Source organism: Rhopalosiphum maidis, chromosome 4, assembly GCF_003676215.2.
Source record: "Rhopalosiphum maidis isolate BTI-1 chromosome 4, ASM367621v3, whole genome shotgun sequence".
NCBI classification, from domain to species: domain Eukaryota; kingdom Metazoa; phylum Arthropoda; class Insecta; order Hemiptera; family Aphididae; genus Rhopalosiphum; species Rhopalosiphum maidis.
In genome coordinates this window covers 24,355,260-24,376,429 of record NC_040880.1, presented here as the reverse complement: position 1 = coordinate 24,376,429, position 21,170 = coordinate 24,355,260, and the positions used below count along the sequence as shown (strand labels likewise).

Genomic DNA, 21,170 nt, shown 5'->3' with positions numbered 1-21,170 from the left:
AGAGAGGTCCAATCTACTTCTCTTATACTCGAAGTACACAATAAGAATGACAGTAAGAGACATGACTCATGAACAACAGGTTTGAAAGAAAGTTGTCCATAGAATATTGATAAAAGAACAAATCACATAATATTGATGTGCCGCTTAACCCGAAGTTTGTCCGAGTATTCATGGCCGGCAGTCACAAGTCGTCACTGGTCGTACGTTTTCACCGCCGCGACAGCGTGAATAGTGAGATTGATAAGCGATAGATCTGAAGGCAAATTATATTTTACTATTTATTTTCATATTTAAATTATGATTTTAATTATGAAAAATCTGAGATAACAAATGTTGAACATTTTTTATTAAAACCTCTTAAGCTACCTATTCAATTTGCTTGCGAATTACCTTATTCCTATCCGTTTAATATTTTTGATCGAATTTTCCCAGTTTTCAATGGAACAAATCTGGCTTCTGTTAATATACCTAGTCGTAATTTCTACTACGTTTTTTTTTTTTTACTTAGCAACTCATTTGTATGCCAAAGATGTGCAATGGCATGAATCGTGATATTTGATAATAATCACTCATAATAAAACTTATAATTCAACATAATAATAAAAAAAAGAATATTAATAGTTTAATCTTTTATTTTTACATGCTTTATATGTAGAGTTTATAGACATTCATAATTTTAATAGTTAATATATTTTAACATCGTTTAGCTTATAATAATAATAATAATACAATTAAAAGTCTTCCGTCGTAGAAGGTACAACTTGAAGAGACGGTTAACAGAACAGTTTATTACAATTATTATTCATAGCTCAGAACTGAAGAGCTAATAACCTGGTTACAGCTGTTTTAGAGCTTCTTAATATTCATTTAAAAGAATAGTATAATATAGATTTAATTATTATGTAACGCATAAGCGTCATAAGTTTCCTGGGTTTCATTATCTTGTTTTTTTTCCAACTCAAACGATGGTATTAATCATCATCCAAAGTTATAATTTCGTCATGATTGACGGAAATTTCACAACCATTGTTTGGTGAAATTTGTACACTTGTAATTTTTTTACCAATTGGATCGGTTTTAATTGTCGGATTATTTAAAATACTTAAAATATAGTTATCTATTTTCAGGTCTTCATAAAAGCAATCTAAATTGCAGATTGGACACCTCCATTTTTCTTTTATTTCGTTCATTTTTATAAATGTATAGCCATCAAAACATTCAAAATGATCACACCGGCTAGATTTTGTCGGTGCGAACATTTTTATTTTTGTTAATGGACATATCAATGAAAGCGTAATACTTGTAATAGCCAAATCCGGATCATTGTCATTTTTCAATAGTTTAAATATTTCATCTCTAGTCTTTTCCATATTTATCCTTTCTTTATTCAACAGGTTCTCAAACAAAGTTCTGGCTGTTAATTTATTAACAATACACATTACCACAGCATATGTTTTTGTATCAGGAGTCCACTTTATGCTAATAGTATTTTCAGTGTTAGGAGTAAGTTTAACAAGTTTAGTGCAATCAATAGGTGCTACAAGTAGTCTTCCTGGTGCGATTCCTGGTTTAGGTCTGACAGATGGTAATGTACAAGGTATAGTATTAACATGAATATTAAGACCTTGAGGAAAATAATCTGTTACCTCATTTAACGACGTGACCTTACTTTCCAGCTGACCAATTCTAATTTGTAATTGATAATTGTTTCTATTTTCATCACCGGGAATGTGACGATTGGCAGTAATTTGGCTGATGTTTTCATTCGATAATACAAAATGTATTTTTTCTTCATTTGTAACTGAAATAAAATACATATTATAAGTATAATTAACTAATGAAGAATTTTTATAAAATATATTTTGTTGAATTACATAGAACTGTTGGCTTGATAACTTCATAAATAACATCATAAAATGTTAATCTTTTGAACTTGAGATAGGATGGAAATTTGTTGTTTGAATTGCTGGATTGATCATTATTTTGTATATCATTCATTATTAAAGTAATATTTTGATCTGAATAATAAGCCCAATGATTATAAATTTTTAAAAAAAATTATACCAGTATCTGAAAATAACGAAATTAAATATTATTCATTAGTAATTTATGATTATGGCTGTACTTACATTAAACAGTTGTATTATTATTATAGTGTTATAACAAAAAAAACAAATTAAAAAATATAATTTTAATCACACTAAATTATCTCAATGGGCAATGACTAATCAATAAAAGTAGTATACTAATACAGATTTTTTAACAAACTCAAAACAGTTTATCTGTATTTATATACAATAAAATCCTGTTACAACGAACTTCAGGGGACTGAATTTTTTTTTTGTTATAACGAAAATTCGAATAAGCTCTTTATAAGCCCTGATTTTCGGCAAGGGAATTCCATGACTTTCATTATAACGGTATTTTTCGTTGTATTGGTATTCGTTGTAGCGGGAATTTACTGTATATTGTTTATTGTGTCATAACAATGTAAACAAATATATCAAATAAAAAATAAAAAAAGGTTGAATAACTATATACTTCTAATTAAGCAGATATTTAAGAGTCAATTACAATTTTAAACTTACAGAATATTATTTTATTTAACTAGATATAACTTTAATAATACGAACATAGATCAAATCAATATGTTCAATCTTTTTCATTCTAAAATACCTACTATTAAAGAAAAGTGTGAAATTTCTATTATGGCTACAATAGGTATCAATTATTTTGGTTTATAGGTGGTCTATAACCTTCATGGTGATGGAAGCAGCAAAATTCAGCCTAACACAATTTACTAACTACCTTTGTCACCAACACAATAGAATTTTACCGCCACAGCAGCTGTGTACGTGTATAACACACACACACACACACACGCGCGCGCGCGCACACGCACACGCACTCACCACCACACACTCACACACACACACACACACCTTACTTCCAATGTAAATAAGAGCAATAACTCTTTAAAACACATCAGTGCCATGCTAACCATCAGTAGTGCCCTAGGGCAATTATATTTGGCGCCTTTGATCATAGGCTGACATTTGGGAGAGGGATTTTTAGGGGCTTTTTGCCGCCCTTTAAAATATTGCTACTTTTACCGCCCTAGAGCACTTCCCCTGATTCCTCTCTCTCCTTTACGCGGCTCTGACTTACATATTCAGTGCCTTAAAACATACGTTTTGGTAAATACAAATAAAGAATGAGTGATTACAGTTACACAATAAAACCATAAATTCCAAGAATTATAATGAAACATTTAAAAAACGCTACATTTTAGTTACCTACCTGTACCTTTTGTCGTTTCACAACTGATGAAAACTCAAATCCTTGCGTGGACGATTGCTGATGAACGCCGGAGTGAACGTTGACACGATCTACGAATAACGATTATTCGAATAGGAAATAAATAACAGTCATCAGACATCAACCAAAAACTAGAAATATTTTAGTACAGAGAAAACTCTGGTAAGACCAACACCTGAGTACAATGGTGAATGGAGTCGCGGCGTCACTACAACGATAACCACAAAAAAAAAATGATGATGACGTGTCAAAAACAGGGGAAGAACTGATCCCATCAGAATTGGCGGCCGTGACTGTGTTGGCGTGTACTGTGTACCAATAGGGTATAAACAGTTGTAGACACTGTGTGCGTTGGCCAAACCGGCTTAACCTTGTACATTCAGGGTGGATGCGGGTGGGTGGTCCAGTCTTCCAAACTGTGATAGTGCGCGGTGTGAGTATTGATATGGCGCACAGTTACAATGATTGTACAATCCAATAATTCATTTTGCATATTGTGCGGTGTACATGTATTTCCTTGATCAGCGTCCTCACGTGTGGACGCCGGAACTACTACCATGTACCGTCTATTAGTATAAGGTCCACGATGTAGAGAAGAGCTGATGTGATATATCGGGATAAGGTCTATGTCTGGAAGGCATACATACGTTATCACTTACACAAACCATATCAATATTATCACAGAACAAAAATGAATCAACAATATGCACTATTACAATTTTTCAATTTCCATGACAGGGCGCTACAGAGGATATAGGTGGTCAATGAATTGTTTCCATATTTTTAAAATATTATAATAAATAGGGATAAATATTATCAACAACTTATTAGATTACGGACACGGTTTTAACTTTAGAGTCCAAATCGCTCGAATAGACGTGGCTACGCCCCACGGCCCACAATTAACATTAATCATTCTAAATGCACTTGTGAATTGTGAAATTGAATTTCTTAAATAGTTTTGTATATACTTTGAGTTACTACGATCCGTAACTATAAAATTTATAATCATTTGTTTATCATCACTTTTATCAAGAGAAAAAAATTCAGTTATTTTATTGCACTTATAGAAGCGCATGTCATTAAAATATCATTCTTATTTTTTTTTCTTGTAACTTTTCCACCCAACAACTTTTTGCAGACACTCATATTCGATTTTGATAATAATAATTATATAATTAGAAAACGTTCAACAATGTCATGTATTATTAAACGCAGAAGTATTTATTTCATTATTAATTAATAACTATAAGCAAAATACCAATAAAATAAACCTAATTTTAAATAGTTCGATATTACTATTATATAATTATTAAGATTTAAAACATAAAATACAGTGTTGAGAATAAGGGTCCCATAATTTGAAGGGACAGGGGCCCACCGGGAAAATCCCGAATTCCCAATAGACCTATCTATCCATATACCAGCTGCCTTTGCCGAGCATGACTTCGTTCTACCAAAAATCCGGTTCCATGATTTACGCTAAGCTCTTTCCGCACAAAAACAACAAAGATAAGATTCTCGTTTCTACCTAAATATTGTACTTTAAAAAAAATAATTTTTGTGATATTGTTCTGCCAATTATTATTTAGAAATTATCATACACAAATGTAAAGATCATAAGTTATGTATACTATACCAAAAGATATTTTCCTATACAATTATTATATAAATGTAAATTACATATTATCTCCATTATGTTTTTCTTTTCTATTTTGTTCTAGTACTATTGCCATTGCATCAAGCACGGATCCAGAATAAATTTGCGGGAGGGGGGAGGGGAAACACCATGTGCCTATTGTATTTTATCGGCTGCCAAAAATAGACATTCTAAAATTTACCTGTATGGCATGTCAGAGTCTACGGGGGAGGTAATGATATAAAATTACGGTAATTATCTTTTGAGAGAATATTCTCTAAGATAGGCATCAAAATCAGACATCAGTAATCACTATGGTGTATAACTGTCAGTGGTAAAATTCTAAATATTATATAGTACAGCAGGTTCCACTATAGCAATAATTATCCGGTAATAATTTGCAAAAGAATATTCTCGTTCTTATCACATCACTAGGGGGAGGTGGGTTATTGCCCCTTTCCCCCCTTGAATCCGCGTTTGCATTGTATACTATTTATTACCAAATGTTATATGTAAATACTAACAGAATCTATCCATAAAAAAAGGCATAGTTCGTAAAATATATCAATAAATAAATATAAAATACCTAACATGTTTATAAATAACTATTAAGTGAAGATCATAAAAATTTAAAATTTAACTGCTTGATATTGATTATTTAAATAATAAACAATCCGTGATAAAAAAATAACCATTAAGACCAAAAACCTTTAACTAATTTATTATTATAATATGGTCAATATGGATAACCTTCTGAAAGATTTATTATGGAAGTCGATAAATATTGTATCTACCTATACTTGACAATTTTGATCGATTAAATTAAATCAATAGATTCGTTAGATTTGAATGCTTTGATACTATTGATAGAAACCATGCTGAAGAGGGCAATTATATAATTTCCCAGTAAGGTTGTCAATTTTTTTAGTAATATTTACCTTAAACTGGAATAATTGATAATTTTAATATTAGACGACAATTGCGTAGATATTTTAGTGCTTCTGTCACTAATTTTATACATTTGTGTAATAAACGATTTCATTCAAATATATCAAGAAATTTTAGATAAAAGACTAAACTAATAGAATTTGTATCATTTATTTATAATCATGATTATAGTTTTTCTGATAAGTACATCAATTTTAGTTTTGACTTATTTCTGTCCGAAAATTAACCAAATATCCTAGTTTAACAATAAAAAATGAACTTATTTCATCTAGTAAGTTCTCATTTCAACTTTAAAAAAAAGGCATTAAAAATTTAAATTTCTAAAGAATTAAATGTTGATAGGTACCATTTTTTTCTATAATTTCTAACTTATGGACGAACATGATATTTTTATTTTTGTTTATTATGATTTTATAAAGAACGCAATTTGAATTTAACAAAAATTAATTTTCAAGTGTTTTGTTAGAAATCGTATGTATTTTTTCGGAAAACATTCAATCTACAATGAAACGTAAAAAAAATTAAAACTAAATGCAGAAGAAATGTATCGAAACTTCAATTTAGGCCTTATTTATATGCATTGTTTTATTAGAATCATTAGTTATTACAAAATATTTTAAATTATTTTTCAATATAATAATAAAGAATCATAGATCATAGATATTTTATATACACAAGACAATGATTATAGAACATTAATTTTATAATATAAAATTCCTAGTTATTTTGTACAAATACTCTATATAAAAAATAACACCACTATATTTTTTTTACAAATAATATACTTATTTAAAATAAATTTAAAAAAAAAATTAATAATTGTATTTATAAAAATTTTCAAATTATATTTCTAAACATACCGTACTTATTAATTAATTTAATTTTTATAAGTAAAAAGTAAAATATTCTTATAAATGTTATATGTCACAAATCAGAATTGATAAAATAAAACTTACATATTGATCACCTAAACTTATTTTTTTATAATTTTAATGTTAAAGGAAAATTGGATAAAACGCATTGCATGTTTAATGCTAAGTAGACCAGCAAGAAAGACAAAGGAGCAATATTAAAATTAATTTAAACTTTAAAAATTTATTTAAAAAAATAAGTGTTTACCTATATATTTTCAAAACTTTTAAATTTCATTAACAACAATCATGTATTGAATATGCAACGAAAATACAAAATAATTTTCAAATTTTCGTAATATGTTAATACATATTTTAATTTTAAACACTTATGAAAAAAATCGTAAGTATATATTTTTAATATTCTTAAATTACTAAAATAACAATTTATGGGAAATCTTACATTATATTTTCGGGATTAGATATTTTTATATTTACAATTAATTATTTTTGAATCACAACAATCAAATTAAAATTGTTTAACAATAAATCATTATTTAATTAATTTACACGAGCATTTTTGTGAATATAAAATTATTTTACAATTTAAGCTTCCAAATCTGGTAAAAAATATTCGTAGAATTTCATTCTACTTTTTTGTAATTCTTGCAATATAAAATTAGGTACTTATTTTTAGTAAACTCGAAAAAACCTAAAATAATTTTATTTAAAATAACGTGGGCGTAACGTGTTTTTTGTAAATTCGACTATGATTGGATTACGCAATAATAAAATTACTAATTAGTAATATAATGATCATTTAGTGGAAGTTAGGTACATTTAATCTAACGTCAAATTGTTATACCGAATGACCGCGGTGAAGCAAGTGAATTATAAATATTTGAAAACCTACTTTATATATTTTTTAAACATTGTATTGCAAATTGTAATGATACCTATTATAAATATTATAGATACTTATTAAGAACAAGAACTTCCATGGCCAAAATAATATTATTATAATGATAGGCTTGGCTTATTAACATCAAATAGTTGACCTTGCAGATTACATGCAATAATAATTACTTATAGGTGTACCTATGACTGGTTATGATAGACCAACTCATCACAATAATAAGAACGATGGTCCATAGATGTATTGTATATTTATATATTTATTCTATAACTATACCTACTTACATAATAGAACACAGTCGCATGACCTCCACGTGAATGTTTCTATTGGTTTTACACTGATGCGTGCGTGTGTGTGTGTGTGGCTTTAGGGCATTTTATAGTAAAAAAAAATTTTTAATATGTTTTTCAACTTTGAAGAGGATTTGTTGTAAACATTTGATGTATAGGTGGAAGTTTCTAACACTTTTCAAAATAATCTTAGAAAAATAATATAAAAACGGGAATCTTAACATTAAATCGTAGACAATAACCATTTTTTTAAAACATCGAAATTATTTATTTGTTGTAATTCAAAAATTAATAAACAACTATTGAAATCTTTACTAAATAATCATACTAATGTAATTGAAGGTTTATTATAAGACAATCTTAGAAAAAATTATAAATTTAATACAAAAATACATGGTTACTATATATTTTTATAGAAATATTTTAAGTTAAAATTATAACGATATTCATTACAATCATAAATATATGTTTATTATTTTGTAATTACAAATGCATATTATTTAAACAACTAAATTTAAAAAATGTAATACAAGGTTCCTTAATAATTTTTCATAAATTTATATTATATATTTGTATATGATGATAGTTTAAAATTCATATTTAGAAGACATTTTATATTCAGTGTTTATAATAACGATAGATCCATAAACAATTATTAATATTTTGTTATTATTAAAAAAAAATATATTAATCATAGAAACTATTTCAACATTTCACTATTACTTCAAGCAATTGTTTTTTTTTCAATATACGATACTATTTCAAAAACATTTAGACAAATATTGAGGTATTTATAAGTAATTGAAATTTTCAATTTTTTTATCTATATAATATGTTATACGATCAGTCAAAATTTGAACATTTTGAACATAGAGTAATTAAGTTATACTTATATTGATTTAAAAATATTAAAAATACATCAGCTCAAAATCTCGAAAAATTAATTTGCAATTTGTAATTGAAAATTTATAAATTAATTTAATAGATTTAAGCATAAAACGTTTAAAATAAGGTTAATTTGTAAATTTTTCTTAAAATGTAAAAAATACAAACGCATAATTTTTGTATAAACATTTCAAAATCAAATTTCAACAATATTTAAATGTAAAATAATAATTTTAGTTATTTTTTTGTAATTTATTCTAAAAATATTATTTGTTAGGACTTGCAACTTTTAACACTGTATAATGATTATTTACTATAAAAATTATATTTTTAAATTATTATAGGCTATTTTTTTGCAGACTGCTCTACGATACGTGGTAAGTATTACCTTGGTAGGTATTAACTTACAAGTTAATTACAGCTAGTAATATCATCTGAAATAATTTTCAAGATTATTTTAATTAAATTAATAAAATATAACACATTTATTACTATAACCTATAGGAACTCAATGACGAAGTAAATCGACACCCGTATAATTATGCCACATACAGTACACTGAGTTTCCAAATTTTTACTATGAATGAAAGTATTTTATAATAATAAATTAAGGTCACCATACTTATTCGTAACTAAATATTATTTTAATTCAATTTTAAATTTATTTTAATAACAGTTAGGTTTTTAATTAAATTAATTTTAGAGTAAATTATTTTTTATTTTAAATAACAATTTGGAAATTAACTTTCTACTCTTAAATGTCGATAATTTGTGTAAGCCAAAGGATAACTGTTTTGAATAATAATAATAATAATATTAATAATGTCTTTAATTTTTCATCAAAATATAACCATTAATACATTAGATCTTACATTGCAAAACTCAATCAAAAATCAAAACTGATATGCGGCTAGCTAGGTTGAGTTTTAATATCTAGCCATAATAGTATAATAACAATAGCATAATAAAGTATTTATTTAGATATCTTACTATCTATATTAAAAATAAAAATAGAAATAAAAGTAACAATATTAATATAATTTCTAATTTTTTTAATACATATAATTTACTAGAAATATGTTTTTATATTCCTTATAAGTTTATAACTAATTATAACTAATGAAGTTATTAATTTTAATATTTTAATTACAATAATTATATAACATAGAAAGGCCATTATAAATTGGACTTTTAAAGTAAAAAAAAACATTTATATTACAATTTTGATTTAATTTAGTACTATAGTTATGTTGTATACAATAATCTTTAATATTAACTTTATATACGTGTAAATTAAATTAAAATATATAAATAATACTAAATAGATCATGAAAATTATAAAAACGTCGATGATGGTCGAACTGTCAATATTACTGTCAAACAATCGATATATCTATTTGTAATAATTCCATAAGTAGCGCCTAACCGTTTTTACTTGTATAACAAACAATATAAATATTACATAGACTTTCGATCTTTGACCTGATAAAAACACCGCATCGCTATCACTTATTATAGGTACCTACGGGCTACAGCGACTTGTCCGTCAGTTTAACGCCGTGATCATAAGCGATAGATCGCGTTCTCCTTGCGTGGTGAAATATTTTCGTTCATTTTTACGTTTAACGGATAGTGTGAATACAAAGTAAAAAAATGGATTACCGGTTACAGCTAACCGTGAGTATACATATTATTAAAATGTGAATATAAAAAATAGGTACGCAGTACGCACGTCATTATATATGGGACTATTCGATAAAACTACTGCACTGAGTAAATAAGAGGAGAGAAAAACGTACAGTCATTTTTTATTTTTCATTTTGTAATTTCTTTTTAGACTGTGATCGTGAAGGCTTTTAAAGTGCGCTGCAAGTGTAAAATACACATATTTTAGTATAATTTTTTATAAATATTAATAAAAAAATATTCATAAAATAATAAAATTGAACAAAAAATATTGAAAAAAAAAATCTATTTTTATTCAACTTTTCTTTCATATATACTATAACTAGCAGCCCGTGTAACTTGGTGTAAGTGAGTACCCTAAGTAGGAAACACGACTTGACAGACATTTTGTTAACTAAACTAATCTTTAATTGATAAGTTTAGTTAATTAAAAAATAAAAATTCATTAAAAAAGATATTAAAATAAGTGAAAATTACTTGTATAGTAAATAATAATATACCTATGAATAATATAGATGCATATAATTTAAAACCTACTGTAAGACTGTATAATTTTATAACTATTTATACTTCACTCTGAAGTCTGGGTTGATTTAAATTTAAATTTGAATGTAAATGTGCTTACTTTATTGTTTAACACTTACAATTTAAAAATAAATAACTAAACATTAATATTTTAAATTTTAAATTTTCTTAAATTGAAATGGTCATAATTCATGATAATCAACAATCGTACAAATATAAATTAAGATATTATTAAATATTAAATGATAAGTAATAAACTATTAACTATTGTATATTACTAAAACCTAATAAGTCCGTTATTGACTTAGTATGGGCTCGTAGCTATTGATGCCTACATCATAATTTTATAAATAATATTGAATACTGATGTGTATTAAACAGTAATAATAGAAGTCGTTTTATATCAAGGATATCTACTATATATTATAACGTATACTAATTACCAATACGTTTTTTTCAACATAATATTATATATATTATATCGTACATTAAAGCACTTAAATTCAAAAATCGATATAAATGTAATATACTATATTTCTTTATGTTATACCTATATAATTGACTATAATTAGTGTTTCACTTAGTTTGTATTTATTAAATAAATAATTAATAAATTTATAATTATTAATTATTTACTTATTTGTAATTTTTATTTTTATTGTAATTTTAATACTTAAAAAACGCCCACAAGTTAAGTCCATAACACATTTTTGAATAATACGAAAAATACAAAAAATATTGTTTTCAAGTTTAAGGTTCAGAATATTATAGGTATATGAATTCAAATAATAATAATAAACAAGATTAATCAACATAATTCACAATAATCCAATCTTCAAAGAACACCTTAAATATCTTACTACAATCATTAATAAATTAGTAGGTACTACTTATATAGATAATTGAAAGAGAACATTAACAGAAAGTATTGTAAACAAAAAAATTACGTTTTCCACAAGCATCCATGTTTATCATATACAAATTTGATTAATTAATTTTTTTTTTTCAAGATATTAATTTTGGCTGTCTGTTTTTGCTGCGGATTGTCGAATAACACACGTCCGTACAACATTCTGGTGTTTCTACCAACCGAGACAAAAAGCCATTTCATCGGGTTCAAACCTCTGCTGGAGTCATTAGTGACCAGAGGTCATAATTTGACTCTGGTCTCACCATTCGCGTTAAGTTCGTCGTTGCCACACTACACTCACATCAAAGTGGAAGTCAACGAAAACGTCGCAGGTAGTTGTACATAGGCATTGTGTATTTTAATATTTATGCAACTATAATAAACCTATATTGGCTAAATACAAGAAAACAAATATTCTGTATTCGTCACCCTGAAGGTATTTTAAGTAATAAACTAACAAGTAAATAAGTCGTACATCGACTACGAACATATTCAAAGTTAATGGTAAATAGTAAAATAAGTTTATACAATATCATTATATTCGTGTGCACAAATACTCCAAATATATTTACATTTGAAGTATGATATTATATTTTAGGTATCTCACTGAAACTTCTGCGACATTTACTCTTAAGAATGAGCGTGTTTGGTAACAGTGCGTAAACCGTTCAGTCAAACAATATTAAATCATAACATATATACGATTAAACGATAAGCTTTCCAGCTTATTGGATAAGCAGGGAATTGTGCATGGTATTGGTGGGAGACTATAGTAAAATTTATTGATTTTATAAACCCGATATGTCCTTAATTTATTATAATTTCGTACGATTTTAATTTGTCTATAAAAATATCAATTTTATAGTTTCGTACATGTTATGTAGCCATGTACTAGGTATATATCAATTTCTAGAAATTAGAATTTCAAGACACCTCTATTCATATAAAATAAATACCAATACAATTTTAAATTAATTGATCAATAATGATCGCGATATTACGGAAGCGTTGAAGGGCCAATCTTATGTTTTTTTTTATCTCATTATTATAGATTATAACAACTCATTATTATCAATTAAAACTCGTAATTATCACATAACGCAACTCATTATTATGAATTAAAAATTAGAATTCGTAAAAAAGAAAAATTTGTAAATGGGGTTTGTGGGTGCTTTAAAATTTTTATAATCGATTAAATTGTTGCCAATCATATTACTTACTACTTTATCATGGATTTAAACAAAACTATTAAAAACTATTTTAATATAGGACTCAATTATTCGGATATCTTGGAATTTTTACACAAAAATTATGGTATTTTAATGAGTTTACGCACTTTAAAGAGAAAATTAAAAAGTGTATTTATTGCTCGCCGAAAATATGCTAAAATATTATAAAGTGTAATTTACCTAGTAATAAATTACTACATTAAAAATAAATATAAGTACCCTGGAGCGAATCTAATTTTCAATAAACAATCTTTTTTTGTTCAATATAACCGACATATCTTACATATCTTTCATATTTTTCCTTTAAAATATGAAATCAACGAACAACGATTTTAATATAGGGATGTATGCGAAAAAAGTTTTGGGTGGTGTTTTTGAAAATCAGTTATTAAAAAGTATAGAACTTTTTTAAATATACAAAAAAAATTACGAAAATTAGGTATACTTAAAATACTTAAAAACCAAAGTATATTTCGGGTGATGTTTGAACATCCAAAACACCTCCCTGTGTACGTCCCTGATTTATTATATTAATTATTAATAATAGGTTATTGTACCTATATTTATAAATATAAAATATAATTACAAATATGTTTATAGGTATAGCCGATATAGAAAAACTAAAAAGGATTACAATTAAAAATAAATTATTTTAAATCTAATTTTTTTGATTTTTTTGCAAACTTATCAATTACATATTAATTTTTTCACTCATTTGTTAGTTCTTCCTATGTATAAAAACGAAAGATTAGTAAATCTACTCTGCACCACACTCACGATTTAAGATAGTTTTTTTAGATTTTCACGGCTCGCCCCGTGCGCACGCCATGGATATATTTACTAAACATTTAATTAGTAAAAACCAAATTGTAAAAAAAAATTATATAATAAATATTGACAAGCCGATAGACGATAGTTTATGATATTTAAGTCCCGTTTCCAAAATCCAAATGCGTTATAATTTTACAAATAGATAACAACATATATATATAATATATATATATTGTACTAAAATCACAAACCCAAATATCTAATAATTATATAGCATGTAAGAATGTACGTCCATGGCGTTTGTGCATTACCAATACAAACTTATTAAAATCGTTTTTATAAACGCAAAATTACACTTTAAAAAATATTTTTAATTCAAAATAAGCTTGGGTTATTAAATACTCAGTTCACAGTTCTTAGTTCTGGGTCATTCCCTAATTTACGATGTGTAATTCCTTCATTATTAATATTTATTTTATACTTATTTTTTAGGGCTAGCTGGTTTTCGACTCAGATATGTTTAATATGCTCTTCTAATTAAATATTTGAACAGTAAAGCTTACATCGTAGTACCTGCATGTTTTTATATTTTATTATAGAATATCAGAGCAGGCAGTACTGTAATAGATGTGTCCCATTACAAAAAATCAAAAATTTAAAAGCACCCACAAACTTAATTTCTAAAATTTTTCTATTTTACGAATTCTAATTTCTAATTCATAATAATGAGTTGTGATAATCTATAATAATGAGATAAAAAAAAAACTTAAGGTTGGCCCTTCGACGCTTCCGTACGATATAGAAATTAATTATTATTATATATTATTGTTACTTTATACGATTTTAAGAGGTATTTGTGTAATGTTTTGACGCTAAAATAAATTATCATACTTTTTTTACTTTTTCCATAATAATCATTATTTTGACTGGAACTCCGGCTTTAAAGTTCGGTTGCGTTCACAATGGTTAATGAGGACATTCAAATTGTAAAAAATACTTAATGTTATGAATTTATGATAGTTTTAAAATTACATTTTATTTTATAGTAAAAATGTTTTAGTTACCAATATGTATGTCAACATCTTGATTATTTTAATTATTTTCTATTCTATTATATTTTGTTTTAGTATCGCGTAATCTTTTTGTTTAGTGTTTTATCATTATTCTACTGTTTTTTTATAAACAACTAGTTCAACAAAATATTATAAGATCCAATGTCACATTGAAATATATTTATATATTACTTACTGATTATAGCTGTAACCGGTACGAACATTTTGTACAAAAAAAAAAAACGCTGATAACTAATTAGTTAATTTTTTTTTTAACTTCTCAATAAATTACTCAACTTTATATTAAAAAAAAAAAACATTCAAATAGAACCTATAATACTTGTATACCAAACCGGCAGTACTTCAGATAATAATATCACTGTGCTAACAAATCGCTTCGAATTTTAATACTATGATATAAGTAAATACATATTATTTATATACAAAAATTGTACTACTATAATATTATACATATATTATATGTAACATAATTGTGTTTGGTACTTTGGTAGTAATCTATCATAATATTAGAGCAACAAGTTTTATGCATTAGAAAAATCATAAAATATTTTTTTGCAATTATGCAACAAAAAATTAAAAATATACAATTAAATATGCCTTAAAATAAATAACACGCCAATATTACACTAAACGATTACATTTTTCGTATAAATATTTGACTTATTTTAAATCATTTTAATATTATTTTACACTATTAAATTTTCTATTAAATTGCATATATATATTTTTGGAGGAGGGGGAGGGTTGGCACAAATTAAATACCTTAAGTAAAAACCACAAAGTAAAAACCTTGCGATTTTTACTGATTGTTTATATTAGTATTTCCCACATATGAAATAATTCCAAAAAATTTTGATTATTTATAGACATTAAATTTTCCACTTTTTTTTTATAAATATCAATAACAAAAATATTCACTGGATAAAAGTGGTTGAAAATATAAAACAAATTTTTTTGATTTCTTATAAGTCGTTCATTAATTAATTGCAAAAATTGAAAATCTATTTATTTCTTTACATTTTTTTATAAGCGTTTATTTTAAAATTCTTAAAATCTCAAAAATGTTTAAATTATTTTATAGTATAAAATTCATAAAATGTTTGATATTAATATCAAGATATTAGTACCTAGATATTGTGATAGTTATTTTAAAAAACATATGCATTATGGCTATTTCAAGTTAAACTCTTAACCTACTTTATTATATTTTATATACGCAATAACATTTTCAAATAAAATTTTTTGGGTAAAAATGATTCAACTTACCGTACAATAATTAGTAAAACAATTTACTTTAATAATAATATAAATTATAAACATCATAAAATATACATAGGTTAGGTTAGACTCATGATGAGTTTTGCTCAGAATCATTCTTCAGTGTTTTATAAATTTAATTAAAATTTAACATTTTCATTACAGTAACCCAATGAGAAGATATACTCGACACCTATTGTATAACAAAACGCTTACATATTACTCACTTTTTTTAAACTTGTATCAGTTGTATCAATGACTAATTTACTATAGCTTAATTATCTAATTAAATTAAGAACTTCATAGACGCGCATTGACTTAAAATTATAAACGTTTTTGAAATTGAATGGTCTTATACTTAAACACATTGATCAATGCCTAAATAATATACTTCAACGAAAAATGATTTAACATAATTATAAGACATAACGACGCCCACGTCTAGAATGATAAATTATGATTACCGTCTTCGGTCCGTTGCAGACATCAACTTCCTGGACAAGAATTCGCCGATGAATCGATTTCCGCTGTACATGGTCACGCTGTGGATGGGCCCGATGATCACCAAGAACGCGTTGGACAAGAGATCGGTCCGGGACTTCGTGCTTGGCGACCGGTCCGCGTTCGACCTGGTGGTGGTTGAGAACTTCTTCCACGAGTGTTTCGTGACGCTCGGCCACAAGTACGGGGCGCCGGTGGTACAGCTGCTACCGTTCGCCGTCAACCCCCGAGTGTCGCAGTGGCACAGCAACCCGTACGCGCCTGCGTACGTGGCCGAGTTCACGGCCCATTACGTGGCGCCGATGACGTTCGCGCAGCGCGCCCAAAACGCCGTGGCCACATTGTTCAACACGTGGGTCAATCAGCTGCTGTACATGCCCCAGCAACGGGCAATCATGGACGAGTACTTCGCGTACGCCGGCCACGAGGGCCGGCCCGACCTGGAGACGATGCTCCGGAACGTGTCGCTCACGTTGGTCAACAGCCACACCATGATTGCCCCGGCCGCGCCGTACGTGCCCAGCTACGTGCAGGTGGCCGGCATGCACACGAAACCGGCCGGACCGTTGCCCGCGGTAGATACATGATATAATATAAACACACATTTAATATTACGATTAGGGCTGCGAATTTGTAGGAAAGTGCATTTATTTTTGGTAATTGTGAAATATAGCTTTGTTACTACATAATTTGAATTGTGTAATAACAAATCCATTTATGAAACTTTTATTTTGTATTTTTTTGACGTTTTTAATTTTTTAACGTATTTTTTGCCTTGTTAGGTCAATTTTTCTTTCATAAGTTTGTTTTCCGGTATTTTTAATTAAATTTCTTCAATTAACATATTTAAAAACCTTTTAAAAAATTTTTTCAATCGTTTCAAGCGAATAGCATTATTAAAGAATCGATCAATTTTTTTATAAAATTTTTATTTTTATTAAATAAATACACTTTTATGCATATAATATACTAATATCAATATAAATTTTAAAATCATTCTAAGTGCATTTTATACCATACTTTTTGGCATTTTAAATGCATTTTTGAAGGTTTTTTTAATGCATTAAATTCACAGCCCTAATTATGATAATAAACTCAACTCTTCCCCTATGGGCACACCCAATGTGTGCTCCGGAAGTACCTTTTTTGCGGGGGTGGGTCATGTGCCAACATTTTGTTTTAAGCAAAATTGCACCTGCTAAAAAAAGTGGCCAGTGAGCAGACGACTATAATTGATGGAGGTCTGGGCCGCGTTTTCACGATATAATATAAATGTGATTAACATCACGGGAATATCCGTTAGCAATTTCAAAAACAATAAATAATCTAAATACAAATTTTAATTAATTTACTCGACAATCTATGTGTCTACTACAAATTGCTATATTTCTAGTAAATTGTTGTCACTGCCGTCGTTGTTTTTAGGTAAAATAAACCTATTAATTGTTGGTTAATAACATAACTGTTGATTATATGATTTATATCCTATAATATTACTCACCTATTTATTATAGTAAAATGAAATTCCAAATGCGTGATATTAAAGTACATACAGTTCAAAATTTCCAGGGGAACAATGACCCTTCTCCCTCCCCTTTTGCCACCTCTGGTGAGAGATTAAGCAGATTCGTTTAGTTTTAAAACAAATTGTTGAATCTACTAATTTGTTTAAATGGAAGTCTAACGGACTACGTTTGATTGAGTATTTCTTTGCGAATTTTGTACCTACTAAATAACATTTTTCTCTAGTGATAATCAGGTTTAAAACTAAGTATTTAACATTTATTCATATGTGCAGGACGTGACATTATATTAAGATTAGAGTTGTTGATGGAATCACAAACTAAATCTGGTTTAAGAACCGGAATTTAATGCGCGTTTAATCTTAACGTATTATAATACACGTTATTGTAGATTCAAATTCATAACATGGCATTTATTGTTTGTGTGCAAAATTAAGAACAATAGGTAATGGGGATCACTATTTATTAAAAAAAAAACTGTCAATTACGATTTACAAACCTATTATTATTTATTGGATCAAATGAGGACTTACCATAACCAATAAAAGTGTAGTCCTATAGAAATAATATTATAATATAAATATCACATCAAATTTATTTAAATAATTATTATTTAATTTGAATATATCTATTTTAATAGTTTAAATAAAAAACTATATATTAACTATTAATTAACTAGTAATTATATTATAATAATATTGGTAAATCAAAAATAAATAAAATATATAGTTTGTTATACGTTCAATATTATTATTATTATACTTGGCCCTAAAAAAAATCATTTTTGCAAACCTTTCATAACTATACTTTTTTAGGATCTAAAAACCATTTTGGACTCAGCTGAACACGGAGTAATCTATTTTAGTTTGGGTTCGGTAGTCAAGTCGTCAAAAATGCCGCGAGAAACAGTATCGCTTCTGTTGTCGGAATTAGCCAAACTCAAGCAAACGGTTCTATGGAAATGGGAAGATGATCAGCTGCCTAACCTGCCGAAAAACGTCCAGGTCAAGAAATGGTTCCCGCAAAACGATATATTGGGTATGCATGCAAATATCAAAACATATCTACAATTTCTATAAGTAACAAATTTTTATTTTATTTTTTGGAAGGGGGCATTCTAGAATAAGGTGACCATTTAAAAAAAATAAAAAAACAGGATAGTTGTTACACCTCCCCCACCACTCAAAAAATTATTATTGTTACTTTACCCTTTTGAGTTAATTAACCAAACCTAAATAATAAAGGTATTCGAATGTTTAGAAATATTTATTTGTTTAGTATCATTAATCAATACAATTGTATGCAGTTCAAAACTAATACAATTTTTTTCGAACAATAAGGAAAATTTTTTTTTATTATTAAACACTATTGCTAATTTAATAGTTCATTAGCATCGGTCCTTAATTCTTGAATTACAAAAACTGTTATCTTTTATTTATACATTTGGTTGTACAACTATATTAGATTTGTTTCATAGATCAATTTATTTTAAAAATATAATGTAATAATATGTAAAAACGGGATTAAAACGGGACCATCATCTAAAAACGGGATAAAAAGCGTCCCGTTCAAAGTTTATTGGGACAACGGGACATGATGATCAAAAAAGGGACAATCTCGTTTTAAACGGGACATCTGGTCACCCTACTCTAAAATATAAATTACATTATGTGACTTTAGTATATCTCGTATGATTAGCTAACCTACTAACCTTTATACGCATTAATTAACTCATATAAAATACAAATTACAGTTACAGTTATCAATTTACAATAGGTATCAAAAATACGATGATGATATATTTTTGATGATTATAATAATTATTATATCGTTTATTATGTTAAAAGTTTATACAGAACATTTAATCTAACCTCTTGGACTTAGGTCAGGCAATTTGGTTTGCTGTTCTATGTGAGTTTATAATTTAAATTAAAATAAAGATATGTAATTAGAATCACCGAAGATAGCCGAAAATAGTATTTTTAACTTTCATTAAAATTAATATACTATTTTACGGACCAGATACATACAATATTAATACGTATCAACGGAGTTTTAATACTTCTTGCATACGTACCTATAAGATAATTTCCAGAATTCGTCTTAAATTACCTTAATTTAATAACTTTTTGTTTTTTATTTTAATTATTTATCAGAATTTATATAGGTACATAATTCTTTTAAATATGTATCTTCATATTATAAAATAAATATTATATTATATTGATTTAATACAACTATAATGTACAAACAAAGTTAGTACAGACTCGGGCGAGTTAATCTTAACAGGTCGTTAAAATCGGAAGCTTACAATCAGGGATACACCCATAAGGTACCTACTATAATATTGTAGTATTTATATACTATTAACCCTTTTTTTAGGTCACCCCAACTGCCGGCTGTTTATCACGCACGGCGGCATACTCAGCCTGATCGAGGCCATCTATCACGGCGTGCCAATGCTGTCTATACCAGTATTCGGTGACCAGACGCACAATTCGATGGAAGCTGAGAGTAGGGGATTCGCTTTATACGTGCCCTACTTTGAACTGACTGCAGAGGCTTTCGGAACAAAACTTCAACAAATTTTGCGAAATCCAAGGTGAAGTGCGCTCGTTTATTACTAATAATATACTACCTATATGATTAATATTTTAGGTAGGTACCTACTCCCCCATTGTTAGATATCCAAGAAAGCGACAAATAATGGTCTTGTAATCATAATGTGTAGTGATATTTTTCTTTTTGAAAAACAAATTTGTATGGATTATTTAAAGAAAACCAGAATTTCAACAATGTTTACCCATACTAATAATATAGGTAACAAGGCGACATGAAAAAAGTGCTA

At 27.3% G+C, this 21,170-nt stretch overlaps 2 protein-coding genes across 5 annotated transcripts in view; one reads left to right on the top strand and one right to left on the bottom strand.

The window, feature by feature from the left end:
• Positions 1-665: 665 nt before the first annotated feature.
• LOC113556238 (E3 SUMO-protein ligase PIAS1-like) lies at positions 666-16,868 on the bottom strand. Of its 3 annotated transcripts, XM_026961074.1 has the most exons (4): positions 3,494-3,880; positions 3,301-3,389; positions 1,875-2,070; positions 666-1,801 (listed from the first exon to the last, which is right to left on the bottom strand). In XM_026961074.1, the coding sequence occupies exons 3-4, from the start codon at positions 1,996-1,998 to the stop codon at positions 972-974; spliced, it is 954 nt and encodes a 317-aa protein (XP_026816875.1). In that variant the 5' UTR covers positions 1,999-2,070; positions 3,301-3,389; positions 3,494-3,880; the 3' UTR covers positions 666-971. The 3 variants fall into 3 exon arrangements, with proteins under 3 accessions (XP_026816875.1, XP_026816883.1, XP_026816868.1); XM_026961082.1 differs by lacking the exons at positions 3,301-3,389; positions 3,494-3,880 and adding an exon at positions 16,763-16,868; XM_026961067.1 differs by having other exon boundaries at positions 3,301-3,880.
• LOC113556224 (UDP-glucuronosyltransferase 2C1-like) overlaps positions 10,406-21,170 on the top strand; it is a 24,776-nt gene continuing 14,011 nt past the window's right edge. The window contains exons 1-5 of one of the 2 annotated variants that reach the window (XM_026961056.1): positions 10,406-10,524; positions 12,069-12,300; positions 16,782-17,374; positions 19,138-19,360; positions 20,705-20,924. In XM_026961056.1, the coding sequence (XP_026816857.1) occupies positions 10,501-10,524; positions 12,069-12,300; positions 16,782-17,374; positions 19,138-19,360; positions 20,705-20,924 (1,292 nt within the window). In that variant the 5' untranslated portion in view covers positions 10,406-10,500. Of the gene's footprint in view, positions 10,525-12,068; positions 12,304-16,781; positions 17,375-19,137; positions 19,361-20,704; positions 20,925-21,170 lie in introns of both variants that reach the window. The other variant, XM_026961048.1, reaches the window with a different exon arrangement.

Coding starts and splice junctions, on each gene's coding strand:
- LOC113556238 (XM_026961082.1), bottom strand. CDS start 1,998: ATGAATGATATACAAAATAATGATCAATCCAGCAATTCAAACAACAAA. Junction 1,802..1,874: donor TATCAAGCCAACAGTTCTAT/GTAATTCAACAA, acceptor ATTTTATTTCAG/TTACAAATGAAGAAAAAATA.